Source organism: Emydura macquarii, unplaced genomic scaffold (assembly GCF_026122565.2).
Source record: "Emydura macquarii macquarii isolate MOO-44397 ecotype Brisbane River unplaced genomic scaffold, CSIRO-AGI_Emac_v2 contig_3220, whole genome shotgun sequence".
NCBI lineage: Eukaryota > Metazoa > Chordata > Testudines > Chelidae > Emydura > Emydura macquarii.
In genome coordinates, this window is record NW_027133357.1 from 2,264,145 (window position 1) to 2,278,484 (window position 14,340).

General features: G+C 44.4%; 1 protein-coding gene across 2 annotated transcripts in view; it reads right to left on the reverse strand.

Moving 5' to 3' along the window:
- The window catches only part of LRIF1 (ligand dependent nuclear receptor interacting factor 1), a 29,083-nt gene extending 15,151 nt beyond the window's left edge, over positions 1 to 13,932 (reverse strand). The window contains exons 1-2 of one of the 2 annotated variants that reach the window (XM_067531489.1): positions 13,759 to 13,932; positions 2,561 to 4,046 (exon numbers count right to left, since the gene is read on the reverse strand). In XM_067531489.1, coding sequence (XP_067387590.1) covers positions 2,561 to 4,046; positions 13,759 to 13,823 — 1,551 coding nt within the window. In that variant the 5' untranslated portion in view covers positions 13,824 to 13,932. Of the gene's footprint in view, positions 1 to 2,560; positions 4,047 to 12,165; positions 12,270 to 13,758 lie in introns of those variants that run through there. The other variant, XM_067531490.1, reaches the window with a different exon arrangement.
- Positions 13,933 to 14,340: the final 408 nt, after the last annotated feature.

Consider the following 14,340-nt stretch of genomic DNA (forward strand, 5'->3'; position numbering starts at 1 on the left):
TATTGAGGTGTCTAAAAGCGACTGGAGAAGCCCTATAATCCTGGTCTCGAAAGCAGATGGCATGGTCTGATTTTGTGAAGACTTCTGCAAGGTTATTGCCACCACAAAGTTTGACACTTACCCAATGCAGAGGGTGGATGAGCTGTTAGAGCAACTGGGCCCAGCGCAATACCTCAGTACTGCTGACCTCTGACAAAGGGCTATTGGCAGATTCTCCTACCTCCATCCTCCCAGGAGAAGACCATGCTCTGGACCCCCTCTGGCCACTTCCATTTTTAAACCTATATTGTTCGCTGTGCAAGTGGTGGCAGTAATTTTCTAGCATCTTATGAACCAAATCCTTGGACCCCACCAGCAATACATCATGGCTTACCTTGATGACATTGTTATCCAGAGCTGTATGTGGGAAGACCACATACAGGACCGAAGGGCAGTACTAACATCCCTACAAGAGTCCAGCCTCACAGTTAACCCATCAAAGTGCAAGTTGACTGTAACAGAAGTAATTTATTTTAGAGTATCAGATAAGAGGAGGCCTTGTGAAACTGGTATTAGACAAAGTCCATGAATAAACATATGCACCACACTACAGACTAGGAGAGAGATATGGCACTTTCTGTACCTGGCAAGATACCATCACCAGTTCATCCCCAATTCTGCATCTATCACAGCTCCTCTGACCAATCTGCTAAAAGGTAAAGACACGAAGAAGATTGGTGAAATGACCAATGTGATGAAACCTTGAATACCCTGAAAGTGCAACCAAGCCAGGTGCTGGTCCTCGCGAACCCAGAGTTCACCAGGGACTTTTTATTCTCTATATAGATGCTTCCAGTATTAGCCTGGGAACAGCATTCTCCCAAGACTTTGGGGAAGAAGGGAACCCAATCTCATATTTAAGAAGGAAGTTGATCCCCAGGTAGAGACTGAATTCAATTATTGAGATGGAAGCTCTGACTATCATATGGGCTGCATACTTCCTCAGGTATTACTTGCTGGGTAGTCCCTTTTCCCTAGTCACAGACTATGTGCCCTTACAATGGCTCCCTTCATAAAGGACTCAACCTACTGGATTATGCAACTGGTATCCAGCACTCCAGCCCTATAGCTTCCAGGTGCAGCACCAAGCAAGGAAAGAGTGTGCAAATGTAGATTTTTTTTCCAGAGAGATGGGACTGGAGAGACACTTGAGCAAGAAACCTTTCTGGACATGGAGGAAGATGGTTGGTGTGTGATGGGACATGCCCCCATCCCACTGATGGAAAGACAGTCCATTCCTGCACTCAGGCAGCACCAATTAGGTGCACCTACAGAATATGCTCCACCTGGAAAAGGAGAGCTTAAAAAGATGCTGCGGGGAGGAGAGGACGGGGGGGGGGGGGTTTGCTCAGGAGGAGAGGCTGCTGGGGACTCCCAATAAGCTCCAGTAGCAAGGGGAGCCCAGCCCAGGGTAGTGGCTGCCCTGTCCTTCACCGCACTCCTCTTTCTGGGGGAGACTGACACCGCAAGCCTGATACGGGCAAGGGACCCTTGAAGGCTGCTCCCAGCCAATAACCGATGGTGAGACCTGGGGCACGTGACTATGGTCTAGAAGTATTTGGACGCAAAAGAGATCCTGGGAGTGAACTGAACTGCCAGGAGCAGTGAGATTACCCAGGATTGGAGGGCTGGTCTTGTAGGGAACCCAGGGCAAGAAACTGAAAGAGATTATGACAGAGCCCAGGCTGAGGGTTGGCCAACTACACCCTATGAAAAAGGATATCTGATTATTTTTTGGTTTTATTTTTGTGTGCATGTTTTTTTATATTAAGGTCCTCAACTTCTATTTATGCACTGTGACCTCACTTTTTACTAAGCTCTTAAGGGAAGAAACTATGGAGGAAAGTCAATCACTGGCCTCTCTACTTGTGTCTTCCTCCCCTTCAGTTGGAGATCATCGGAGATAAGTCTACGGTTGCCTGGCATCCACTTTTGCACCTGCTAGTCCAGTCCCCTGGAACTTCCAAGGCTTCAACTGGTTTGCACAAATATCTCTCTCTCATATTGTAGTGTCTCTGCCAGTTAAATATCTGTCTCTTTCAAAATGAGCACAAAGCATTTTCAAATAAGCATTCCCCTCTTTGCCAAATACCCAGGAGAGGCTGGGACTTGGCTGGTAGGAAAACAGACAGATGGAACAGGACTCACTCTTCCTTCCAGGGGAGCTCATCCTTAGCCCCATCTGAAAGGGAGCATAGCTTGGCACAAGGGGTATGGTTCAGTAGGAGTCTTTAGTTTTTTACCAGATTAAATATGGCAATAATTGGCTAACAAAGAAGTGAGCTTCCCTTTCTTTCCTCTTCTTACATTTGTTCACTTGTATAATGCAATCTTACTGATTAAAAATTCACTGCTTTTTGGGGGGTTAAACATTTTTAGACTAATTTTTTTTTGGGGGGGAATATACTTGTCTAGAGAAAAATATGATTTGAATGACACTGGCTTCAGTCACACAGAGTCAGGATGTAGAAGTAATTTGGTATAGATAAACATGGGCACATTTTAATGGAGAGAGAGTTACCTTTTGTTCTTCATTCAAAGCACAATGTTGTTTTGACTGAGGTGTAATAGCAGCTGCTGCTTTGGGAGAATGACTCTTCTCTTTGCTGTTACAATGCATGTTTTCATCTGTCACCATTTTTTTAACTGGATTCACTTCACTTGAAATGCCCTCTGTTGCAGACAGAGGCCTGCACTGGTTTGTAGTAATATGCTGATTAACACTTGGTGTTGGAAGTAGAGTGGGTGCAGGTTTTAAGTTCTTTCTTAAATCAGGCTGTGGAACAGGTTCTGTATTTATACATGTCTTTGGATTCTTTTGGGTAAGTTTCATACTTTTATTTTTTGACAACACTAGATTTACCACCTTATTGGTTATCAGCTGAGATGTGTCCTTTTTAAAAGGAGCATCAGTACCTGGAGAGGCTTGTTGGTCAACTTTGGCTGACAGAACATCAGACCCTCTTTTAGTCAGCAAATATACTTTCCCATTGTACATCACCAGAGCATTATCTTTAATAGGAGTGATTTTTGTCTGGCTTCCACTAGGGCTGTTAGAACAGATTGGTAAAATATTTGCAGAATTTTTTTCTACATTCTTCATAGCTGCCAAGGTTTTCAAGATCTTTGAAGCCATGTTATTTGATGACTTTACAGGAACAAGGTAAGGTACTGATGCCTGGGAATTTTCTTGCACAATCCATTTCATTGGAGTCTGCTGCTGCTGGCCATCAGAAGTTACCCCCTGTGGAACAGAACTCTTTACCGTTGTTTGTGCAGTTGTCAGTATTAATGGTTCTGATACTTCTGTGACAGGTTTTGGGCAAATGGTTTGTAAGCGCTTGGGCACTATTGTTTTCACTGTATTTACTGGGGACACATAAATAACAGTTGGGCTTTTTGTGGCTTCGGCCGCTCCAGAGGCATTTGTAGCTGCAGCTGCCAGTATTTTCTGCTGTACTGTAGGTGGTAAAGAAGAAGCTGGGACTGATTTCACTACTGCATGAGCTGGTATCTGTAGGTGATGTCCAGAAGGCAGCACAGGAGACTTCACCGTCACTGGAAGACTTTTTGTGTTTACTAACACATATGCTGTATTATTCTGGTTAGATGAAGTTGACACAGCAACATTTTGCAGCGACAATCTATCAACTGAAACAGAATTACTCTGAACGTTAGAAACTGGTTTTGCAGTTAAACTTTCTTTTTCAGGGATCACGCTATCCTTTTCCTGTTTATCCAATGTCCTTTTAAGAATGATCTCTCCAGGATTAGTGGTTTTAAAAACAGGTACCTTGACAGATGAAGATGTGGTGGCATTGGCAAGCTGTGTCTTAATAGTAAAATGAACTGGACTTGCTATATTCCCTTTAGCAGTGTCAGGCATGACTGATGACTCAACTAGAGGCATAAAACTTCCAGAAGATTTAGAGATTGGAAGCAACTTCAGAAGATTTTTTCCATCCGGCCCAGTCGTCTGAACTACTTGGTACATACAGCCTGCAATGCTTAAAAAAAACAAAAGAAGAGGAAGAAGAGTAGTGTAAGTGACCAGAGCACAGATATTTTGATTAATTTGCACCAATTACTGTAAACATACCATAGTGTTATCTTGGAAGCTGGCTAACTACAGAAACTAACAGATAGTCTTCAGTAATTTCAATGGTAAAACCTGTGCTTCTCTAGTTGATACACATCACGGGATCAGCTATTACAGAACACTGTCACTTAGTTTGTACTCACACCTAATTATTACATACTAAAGTAGCAAGGAATGACATTCTTCTCAGATAAAAATATCTTCCTCCTTTGCCCATAAGGCCCCTCTTCCTGAGGTATAACTTTTCACTATTCCCAGATTCATAGCCATCTCTCTTGCTTTCCCACCACTCTACTGCACTTACATTTACCACTCCATCTCCTACCCCGCCAAAAAAACTGGAGCACTGTGTGGGAAAGAGCATGATGCTGAATGTAAAAAGATGCCTCTTCCTCTTTCTATGCTTCCTACCTCCAGGACTCTGGAGAGAAGAGCAGTGAGGATCAGGTTGTTAACATTCAGACAGGGAGGAGAGACAACTGCTGGCTCCCCACCTGCACACGCATCTCTAAGTGGGGAAAGCTACAAAGAAAGACAGACTTGTCTATTTGATAACTTATTCTCTCATCAGTCAGTTCCACCAATTCTCATTAGGGGGTATTAACTGCTCCTCTAGCCAAGGGGCTCAGTTTCTCCAGAACACTTGTCTGGTCATAACAACTACCACATATAGATAGGGGTCTACCAAATTCATGGCCATGAAAATCATGTCATGGACTGTGAAATTTGGTTTCCCCCATAGACTCTGTTCTCCAGCCACCCAATTGTGAAGGAAGAGCAGAGAGCTGCAGCTGTTGGCCGGCCGCCCACTTCTGAAGGCAGTGCCACCACCAGCAGCAGCACAGAACTGCAGAAATAAGGGAGTCAATGCCATACCATGCCACCCTTACATCTGTGCTGCTGCTGGCAGCAGCACTGACTTCAGAACTGGGCGCCCAGCAAGTAGTAACTACTCTCCGGCTATCCAGTTCTGAAGGCAGAGCGGAGAGTGGTGACTGCTGGCTGGGCACCCAGCTCTGAAGGCAGTGCCGCCAGCAGGAGCACAGAAGTAAGGGTGGCATGGTGTGGCATTGACACCCTTACTTCTCCGGTGCTGCTGGCAGCAGCGCTGCATTCACAGTTGGGCACCCGAGCAGCAGCCACTGCTCTCCGTCCACCCAGTTCTGAAGGCAGCACAGAAGTAAGGGTGGCAAACACCTCTACAGAAGGCTTCCGACCCCCTTTTGGGTCGGGACCACCCAGTTTGAGAAACGCTGCGGACAAATCACACATTTTTCATGGGTGGGTCATGGCATAAATAGCTAATTTCACAGATGACACACCCATGAAATTTGCTATTTATGCCATGATGAACCCATGAAAAATGTGTGATTTCGCCGTGATTTAAGCAGACGCCCCCTACATGTACATAGTCTGATCCATTTGGGCTGATTTGTACTGACCCCAAGTTTCATCCCCTCTTATAGCACAAAAAGGCAGAGGGAACTTACAAATAAAATGAAAGGGCCTTAAGGTATTTAAAAGCCTAACCTTCTTGGATATGGATGAGACTTGAGGAAAGATAAATGCAGACTAATTGCCTGGTGGAGATGGAATCAGAACCATTTTAGACAGGTATTTGGAGTGAGACTCCAGAAGCACTTTTACCTTCTGGAACATGGTGTAAGGAGGATCAGTTCTCAGGCCCGCATCTCACTAACTCTCTGGGTTCATACTACGGCTATCATTAATTCCACCTTCAGAGAGATGACAGAAAATAACCTGATAAAAATGCAAACAGAGGCCCCATGATCACTGTGAGAACAGGACTCAAATCCCATAGTAGAAGGGGCTCATAAACTAGAGAGAATACCTGGAGCAACTGTTTCTGCAACTTGGTTATGGAAGGTGAATGTAGACTGTCAGTTAGCGCACCGGAGGGCTGAAAACCAAGATGGCAGCCATGTAGGAACCTGACTAATCTCAATGGACAGTTCTGACTGTTTCAATTGTAGTTGATAGTCCAAGATAAAAGTGGTGGAGGAACATCTCAAGTCTACTCTCAGATGGAGAATCAATTCCACTTCTTCAAGTAGATTTGCTTGATTGAAGATTTCCTGCTTTCCAAAAGGATCTTTTGGACCTCAGAAGGATATTCAATCTAGTGCTCCTACCACCACAGAAACCAAGATGTCAGCCTGAAAATCTAGTGTTAGGATGGAGAATCTCTCACAACAAGAGAGAGTCAATGAACTGGGAAGCAGGTTTATGATTCTGATATCAGTTCTGAAAGTTTCAAGAACCAAAGCCACCAAGAAATCCAAGTTGGGGCTATTAACTGCATCATGACTCGGTTTCATTTCACTTTGTGCTTCAACAGCATCATGGGGCATGCATAGAAGAACTACTGACCCCAATGCAGATGAAGGGCCTCCATCAGCAATGCTGGATCCAGCCTGCTCTCAAGAAATTCTGGAAATATGTGGTGTTCTGTCTCTGGTGGGCCTTCCAGACCTTGTGGAAATGGATGAGTCTCTGAGGTATCGTTCATGCTTCCAATTGTAGCATCTGCTCAAGAAGTCTGCTAAGAGATCGTCCTTTCCCAGTGAATATAGAGCCACTGGGGTGTTCCAGTAGTGGTTGCTTTGCTCCCAGAGTAGGACAACTTCCTGACATAGCTAGAGAGGTTAGGCTCCCCAGGTGGTTGATGCAATACATCATAACCATGGTATTGTCTGGATGGTTTTAACCTGTAGAGCTTTCCTTGCTCTGAAATCTAGAAAGTTAGCTCTCAGCTCCTGCACTTTGATATGAAATCTCATTTCCAAGCATAGTTTATGTTCACTTTGCCACAGTCCATGTTGCACTCCAGTAGAGCAGGTAGAAAGCTCTGCAGCAGCTCAATTTAAATAAATAAATATTTAACATTTCCCCCATGTTTTTGTTTTCAATATGCCATATATTTTTGTACTAACAACCCATATTTGCTTTATGGAAGTTGTGAATGGGAAACAGAGATTTTATTAGCCAAGGAGAAGACAAGTAGGAGTTTTGGCACCAGAAGATATTGGTAAATACTTCATCTCAGTGTTTTTGTTTAAATGATTCCAGTGAAACACTTAATCTGGACACATAGCTGTCATCATGTTTCAGAGTAAAACATTCTCTTGAGATGAACGGGGTCTGTAGTTAGGGGGCGTGGCCTCCCTCCAAGACTGTCAAGGAGGGACTGTCACTCAATCTCTGGTGTGCGGAGCCAGAGAAGCCATGCTCACCACACCAGAAGCAGAGAGGCAGGACAGGAATAAAGTATAAAGGGCGGGCCCTATAACTCAGTTGAGACACAGCCACTGGAGGAGAAGGATGTCTCCTGCTGTGGCTGGAGGGGGAAACCCAGCAAGGACTCCAGCTGCTTTGAGGACTCACCTGACCTGCCTGAGCAGTTCAACAACTCAGACAGCAATGAGTTGCTTTGGCTGCCAGTGGCAATGTACCGAGGAGGCAGATGATAACCCTTGGCCACAGGTACACAGGCAAAGAAATGGAGGAAGTAGCCCAGGGCTGTGCTTGCACCCGAGCTCCTATCAACATGTTTCGGCTGGAGCTCTGCTGACCCAATGGCAGAAAACCCCGCCACTGTTAAGGCCCTTGGCTGGGATGTGGTCGAGTCAGGAGGGCCCACATCCACCTCCCCCCTTGCCACTCCACCTCTGTGGTGGCAACCTGGCCCCTGCTGGTGAACTCTCAGCTATATTCAACCCCCTGCCATGAACCCTAGACTATGTGGGTGCTCACTCCCTACCAGGGAGCCCTAGACTGCTTATCTGCCTTGCCCCACCTGAGGCCGTAGACTGTGTATTTGCCCATCCTGTGTGAGGGCTGGGCCCACTGACCACGTACCTGTACTGCCTAAAGCTTGCCCACACAGGTGCGGCAGCGAGGGGATGTGGCCTCCCGCCGAGACTGACAAGGAGAGATGGGGCCCCTCCCCTCCAGGATCACTTTACACTTCTCAAAGCTATTGTTCATGCACACTCAGGAAGACATCACCCAACTGACTGCTGGATCACACGCAGGTTTGTAACACATGGTTCATGTTTTAAAGGTTTCTTTCATAACCATATGGTCTAGAAACTTTCCTCTTTTAGATGTAAAAGCTTAGCTTGTGCAGCCAGAAAATTCCCTAGCCACAGAACTGCTAAATACCTGAGGCTCTGCTCAGCAATTATGGAGTTCACAGGCACCTCAACCCACTCCCAAAGTGATTATTAATGAAAATAAGACGGGAGCCGGAATGAACTCCATAATAGGCATGCTCCTCCTTCCTCCACTACAGCAAGGAGTTATGGGTTTGTTTTTAATCACCCAAAGAATCAGGAACCAAGGAAGAAACAGATGATAGAGGCATTAAGGATAGTGAGTATGCTCTGGACTCTCAGTACATCTGCTGGTCAGAAAGAAGTGAACAATTCTTTGTGCCATACCATGGAAGGGAAAAGCAAAAGCTAAGTTTTGCCAACAGATATTGTTTTCTAGACAATTCCAAGTTTATGCTGAAGAGATACACTTGTCCTATGGATAATTCACTAAGGAGGAAGAACAGGATGTGGCATTACAAGACATTGAAAGCGGAACAATGGGGAAGGAAAGGAATTTTCAGTCAGACGGTTTAAAAGTTCTGTTTGGTTTACATCTATTTAACTCAAACCTACATGAAACAATTAGGAATAAAAGTAGGCTTAAGATTTGACACCTCTGCTGCTTCAATTAAGGGTTGAGAAAGCTCAACACACACAGTGGAGATCACTAATGAGTCTTCTAGCAAAACTAGGAAAGACCTGGACTGACATTTCAAATGTTTTTCTTTTTTTAAAAAGGCTCAACCTTTCTTTATACATCATAAAGTGGAGGCAGGAGAGAGAGTTAAAAGCCATTTTTCTCTACTTTGCAGATCACTTTTCCTCTAGAGAACATGGTTCTGAATTATTTTGTACATTTAAATGGAGTGATGAGTTATCAGTCAACCCATTCACATATGAGTAAATGGAATTAATTTTTTTAAATGAAGCTTAATTTTTTTAATAAAGAATTATGAATAAACTCCTCCTATAATTTGAGCAGAGTTTAACATTCTGGCACTGCTAAAAGAACAGGGAAGTGGACCTGCTTCTAGCTACTAATTTTAGTTGTATGCTCCTTGGTAACATTGTTAATAAAGAATCCTTAAAATGAGTTCAATAGTTTCAGATTTTTGAGTTTTGCTACATTTCACTTCCTCCCCTTTAAAAAAATAAAAATAAAATGAAATTTTTATAGAAACTTTCCCTAGTTCTTCAATAAGCTATCCCAATCTTTCACTGCCATTTTACAGTAATTAACAATGCAGTACATCTTGAATATAAGCCAAACCTTTGAATATAACATGATGGTGATGAACTTACAGGAAGAGAAGTAGTGATAAATGGGTTGAAATCTTCTCTAGGATGATCTAGCCAACTTATTCAGTATGAAATTTAAGAATAGGGCCCAGGTATAAGTATCCCACCTTTTTTCACTGTGTCACTGGCAGAGGAAACTGACATATAGAAGCTACCTTTACTGAACTTAAGAACTAGGTCTTTTTTGTCCATGTGTGACAACCTACATGACAATTTTTTAAAACTTCCTGTTCAGAAATGTAAGTGGTGGGAAGGCAGCAGAAAATACTTGAGCAGGTCAAAAGTGACCTACAAAAGCAGAAAAAATGTGGATTTGGGCCATTTTTTAATTATGCTGTTTGTTGTTGATGATATAAAAAAGCAGTCTGAGGATCCTTATATCAAAATAAATAATTTTTTTAAAAATTCTGATTTTTTCTTACCTTAGAATAAAATAGGAATGTCAAATCTGGTGCTCCCTAGAGGTTGCATTTCATACTGTGGATATTATCAGCCATTAACTGAAGAGGCAGGATGTTGAATCCTTAAGAATCTGTTCTCCCCAATGTTTATCCAACCAGGTATGTTAATAAATGTTCATTGTATAGGTATTTCCCTCTCCATCTCTGTTTGAACAAAAGTAGCGCTCCCCTCAATCAAGTTTAACTAGCATTGCATCTCCACTATAGTCCTACCTGCTCTCTATGCAATCATTATGAAAGGCCAGTTCTGAACTTCTAATGTGAAAGACATATAGAAAAAAATTATGTCTCTTTCTCTAATGAGGAAAAAATACAAAACAAGCAAAAGCCAATACCGTTTCAGGCCAAAATGATACCTCAAAGAAGCAAGAGGACAGAGACAGCTTCCCTCCTTGTTTTATAAAATACCTTTTAGTGTATCTTTAATCTCAGTCATCAAATTGTTCATCTTGTGAATCTCAGTTGAATAAATCCACTTGTGGACTGTCGACTCCCTATAAATTTGTGAAGACACTATGATTCAGGCCCCATTCATGGATGATTACCTGTTCTGTTCATTCCCTCTAAAGCATCTGGCATTGGCCACTGCCAGAAGACAGGATACTAGGCTAGATAGACCATTGGTCTGACCCAGTATGGCCGTTCTTATGTTCATCTTAATATGTTGACTCTGAAACCTAAAGATAACAATTTAATGCATATTGTAAATTGGGAGCATGTGACCAGAGTAAAATAAATTGAATATAAAAAACAAATTCAACAAGGGAATTAATTGCATATTTTGACAATAAAATATATAGCTAGAAAAAAATCAGAAACTGCAGAGGCTACAAGATCTAGGTACCCTGCTCCACAATTTAGGTCCAGCTTGTTCTTGAGAACCTCCAGCTTGGTCTAGAGTACATTGGGGCCTTGATTGTAACCAGATGGCTCTGGCAGAAGCATAACAAATCCTTTTGTTCTTCAAGATTGTGAGGATGAGAATGTCTTCTAACTATGGGTACACAAGGTTTGTAGAATTGGTGACTTTTCAAGTAGTTGCTAATTGCCAGGACAAAAACGATTATGTTAACTTCTGAACCATAGCTGTGTCAGTCAGAGGAATTTCCTGTGATGTTCTTAATGAAACATTATATGTCAGAAATATACAGAAATTAGAACGCTCTATGAAGCCATTGCTGCAATTCCATCTCCATTTTAAATCTTGATACAGTAGAACCTCAGAGTTATGAATACCTCGAGAATGGAGGCTGTTTGTAACTCTGAACAAAACATTATGGTTGTTCTTTCAAAAGTTAACAACTGAACATTGATATATTACAGCTTCGAAACTTTACTATGCAAAAGAAAAATGCTGCTTTTAACCATCTTACTTTAAATAAAACAAGCACAGAAACAGTTTCTTTACCTTGTCAAATCTTTTTCTTTTCTTAAACTTTCCCTTTATTTTTTTTAGTAGTTTACATTTAACACAGCACTGTACTGTACAGTATTTGGGGGTTTGTTTGTTTTGGTCTCTGCTGCCTGACTGCGTAGTTCCGGTTCCAAATGAGGTATATGGTTGACTGGTCAGTTCGTAACTCTGGTGTTCATAACTCTAAGGTTGTACTATGCAGCAATCTAATTTCTAAATCTCAGAGGGCCTGAAGAATTTCAGATTTCAGTCATGAGTAAGCCCAAGTAGAGTCCAGGTAGGGCTTTTTCTACAAACTCAATATTCAATAAGTAAGCTCTATTTTCATAGCTGGTTGCTTTTCTGGATGTTTGGAGGTCTGGGACTAGAGAAAGAATGTTCTTTGGAAATATTACAGCTCTAAAGTGTATCTCATCTTACCATTTTCCAACTGTTTCCATTTTCTATCTGTTTGATAGAGTTCTCCTGTTCCATAAGAGTTTCCATGGGAAACAACCTGTCCTGATTCACACAGTCAGAACCTGATTCTGAGCAAAAGAGCTCCTCTTCACCGTTTTTAGTGGAAGAATTATTGCAAGAATGGGACCTAGTGTGTTTTCTCCATTATTTTTTTATATATTTTAGATGTCATGGACTTTTGGGGTTTCCTCAGTTGCTTCTTAGGAGAGAGGAAGAAAGACAACAGTGTTGAAGGCTAGAACTGTAATTGGAGGGAAGTAGGGAAACCTTTCTTACTGGAAAGATCAGTGCATCCCATATCTTTCTGTAACCCCCGAGGTAGGGATTCTGTGACTCAGAAGTTGCATGCCACTCAGTCACAACAGCACTGCAGCTCTCCTCTCCTCACTGGAGGTAACCAAATGGGGCTGATCATCAGGCGTTCCTCTAACAAGTGAGCTACCTAGGAGACAAACTAAGCATAGTGGTCCTGGCTTAGTTATTGACAATGAAGAGCTATTTCTAATGACTGGTTTAGATTGGAATTATTACACTGTACAGATCTTATTCGGCTTGCTCTCTTATCTCTTGCTTGCAAAGATATTGACTGACAAAAAAGGCTCAAGCAGAAATGAATAACTGCCCTTCTCCATATTTAAACGGAGTACAAAACCACTCAGTCTCAGAGGTGTGAAAAAGGGAAGTCTTGCTCTGATTCATACTCCTGGAGGAAGCCATCTTCGGCCAACTGAGAGAGATTTATTGCAACTGCAGAGCCACTGCCCATTTCCTCTTCTGGGAACAACCCTGCAGCCAGTCCTGTCTGCGTAAGAAGAGATTCTTCTATACATTTTATTGGGAGAAACCTGAAAATGGCACAGATCTATTCTATGTGATGTTCATGGGAGGAGTGAAAGAAGTGTTTGCCCTTCTGCTCACTGATACTCACTGTCCACTTAATCCTTTTGGGGCAGTCTTTATCTAGCTACACTATTGCCTTAGATCCCACTCAAGTCTTTCAGGAAGATCATTGCCTATACACAAAGCAGGCCTTCTCAGGCTGATGCACCATGCCAATATTGTCTTTGAGGGACTGACCTAGAACAGGAAACCATAAGATGGTTCCCAAAATTAGGGAAGTTTTCCTTTGATAAAGCAACTCTGGCCACTAGAAAAAGCTGCCAAATAAAAAATCAAAATACAGTTTTACAGAGGAATAGCATACTCTTTGTTTAAACATGGAGGCAAGACCAGGTCTTGTGTGCATATCTCTGTTATTCCTCGGTAGTCAAACAGAGAGAAAACATGCCACGTGCCCATCCAGCGTTAGCGTAGGGTAGTGAAAGTAGGCTGCATCCCTCGCCCCACCTCTCCTTACCCTAATCTGATTCCCATTCCTTTCAGGATCCAGATCCAGTTCAAACGTCTCCCCCTGTCTGGGTAACCCTCCATGAGCCTAACCATGCTTGTTACTTACCCGGCTTCACACAGCGTTTTGAGAGTGTCTGGGAACCCCACTGCTGGCTACACCCCAGTGACATGCAATAATCCCCCTGCCCCCAGTAGCTGGGGGTCCTGATCACCCTCCACTGCGGCCCTAGGTCGGTGGCAAACCAGAGCATCTTGCTATTGCCATCGCCATACCCAGCAGTAGCTGCCATCTCCTGGCCCAGGGCTCCCTCCAAGCAGGGTCCAGGCTCCGAAGCTCGTCCCCGGCCAGACTCCGAAGCTCGTCCCCAGCCCGGAGGCAGCAGGTTCGGCAGCGCTCAGCCCCCGGCACAACCCGCCGGGCCGCATCCCCGAGAGGACGGATCCGTCCAGCCCGCCGCGGCCCCTCCCCCGGCACAGCCCCAGCGCTGCCTGCGAGCGGCCGTGCCTGCCAGTACTCACCACTGCGCGGCGCTGCCGGGCCCTTCCTCCGGGCTGTGCGGCGCCCCCAGCGGCGGGCCGGACATGGTGCGCGGAGCGGGCCCGGGACTGGGCGCCCGACCGCCCGCGGCGCCGGGGGGTGCTGTCCAGGGCACTAACCGGGCGCGGCGGCTCCTCCGCAGGGGAGCGGCCTCGGCCCCCGTGTTGGGCGGGACCACGGGCTCCCGCTGCTGGGCGCGGGCGGCTCCTGTGGGGGTTCCCGCCCGGCCTCCCTACGGTGGCTCCAGGCTCTGCCTGCGGCGTCGCGTCACTTCCCCGCTCGGAGCGAGGCTTGAACCCCGAGTGAGGCGTTAAACGTACTTCCGGCTGCGGGAGTCTCCCCCGCCAAGACTACCGCTTCCCTCTCAGCAAGGCCCTTTGCTCTGAGCCAATAGGGAGCCGCTTCCTGTTCAGCCACTTCCGGGTTACGTGCTGGGGAAAAAAATAGTAAAGCGGAATTGGCCGCCTGCAGCCGCTCTGCGCAGGCGCAACTAAAGATCACTTCCGGGTTTTTCGGAAACACTTCCTGTATGTAGGAACTACTTCCTGTTCCAAAAATAAGAA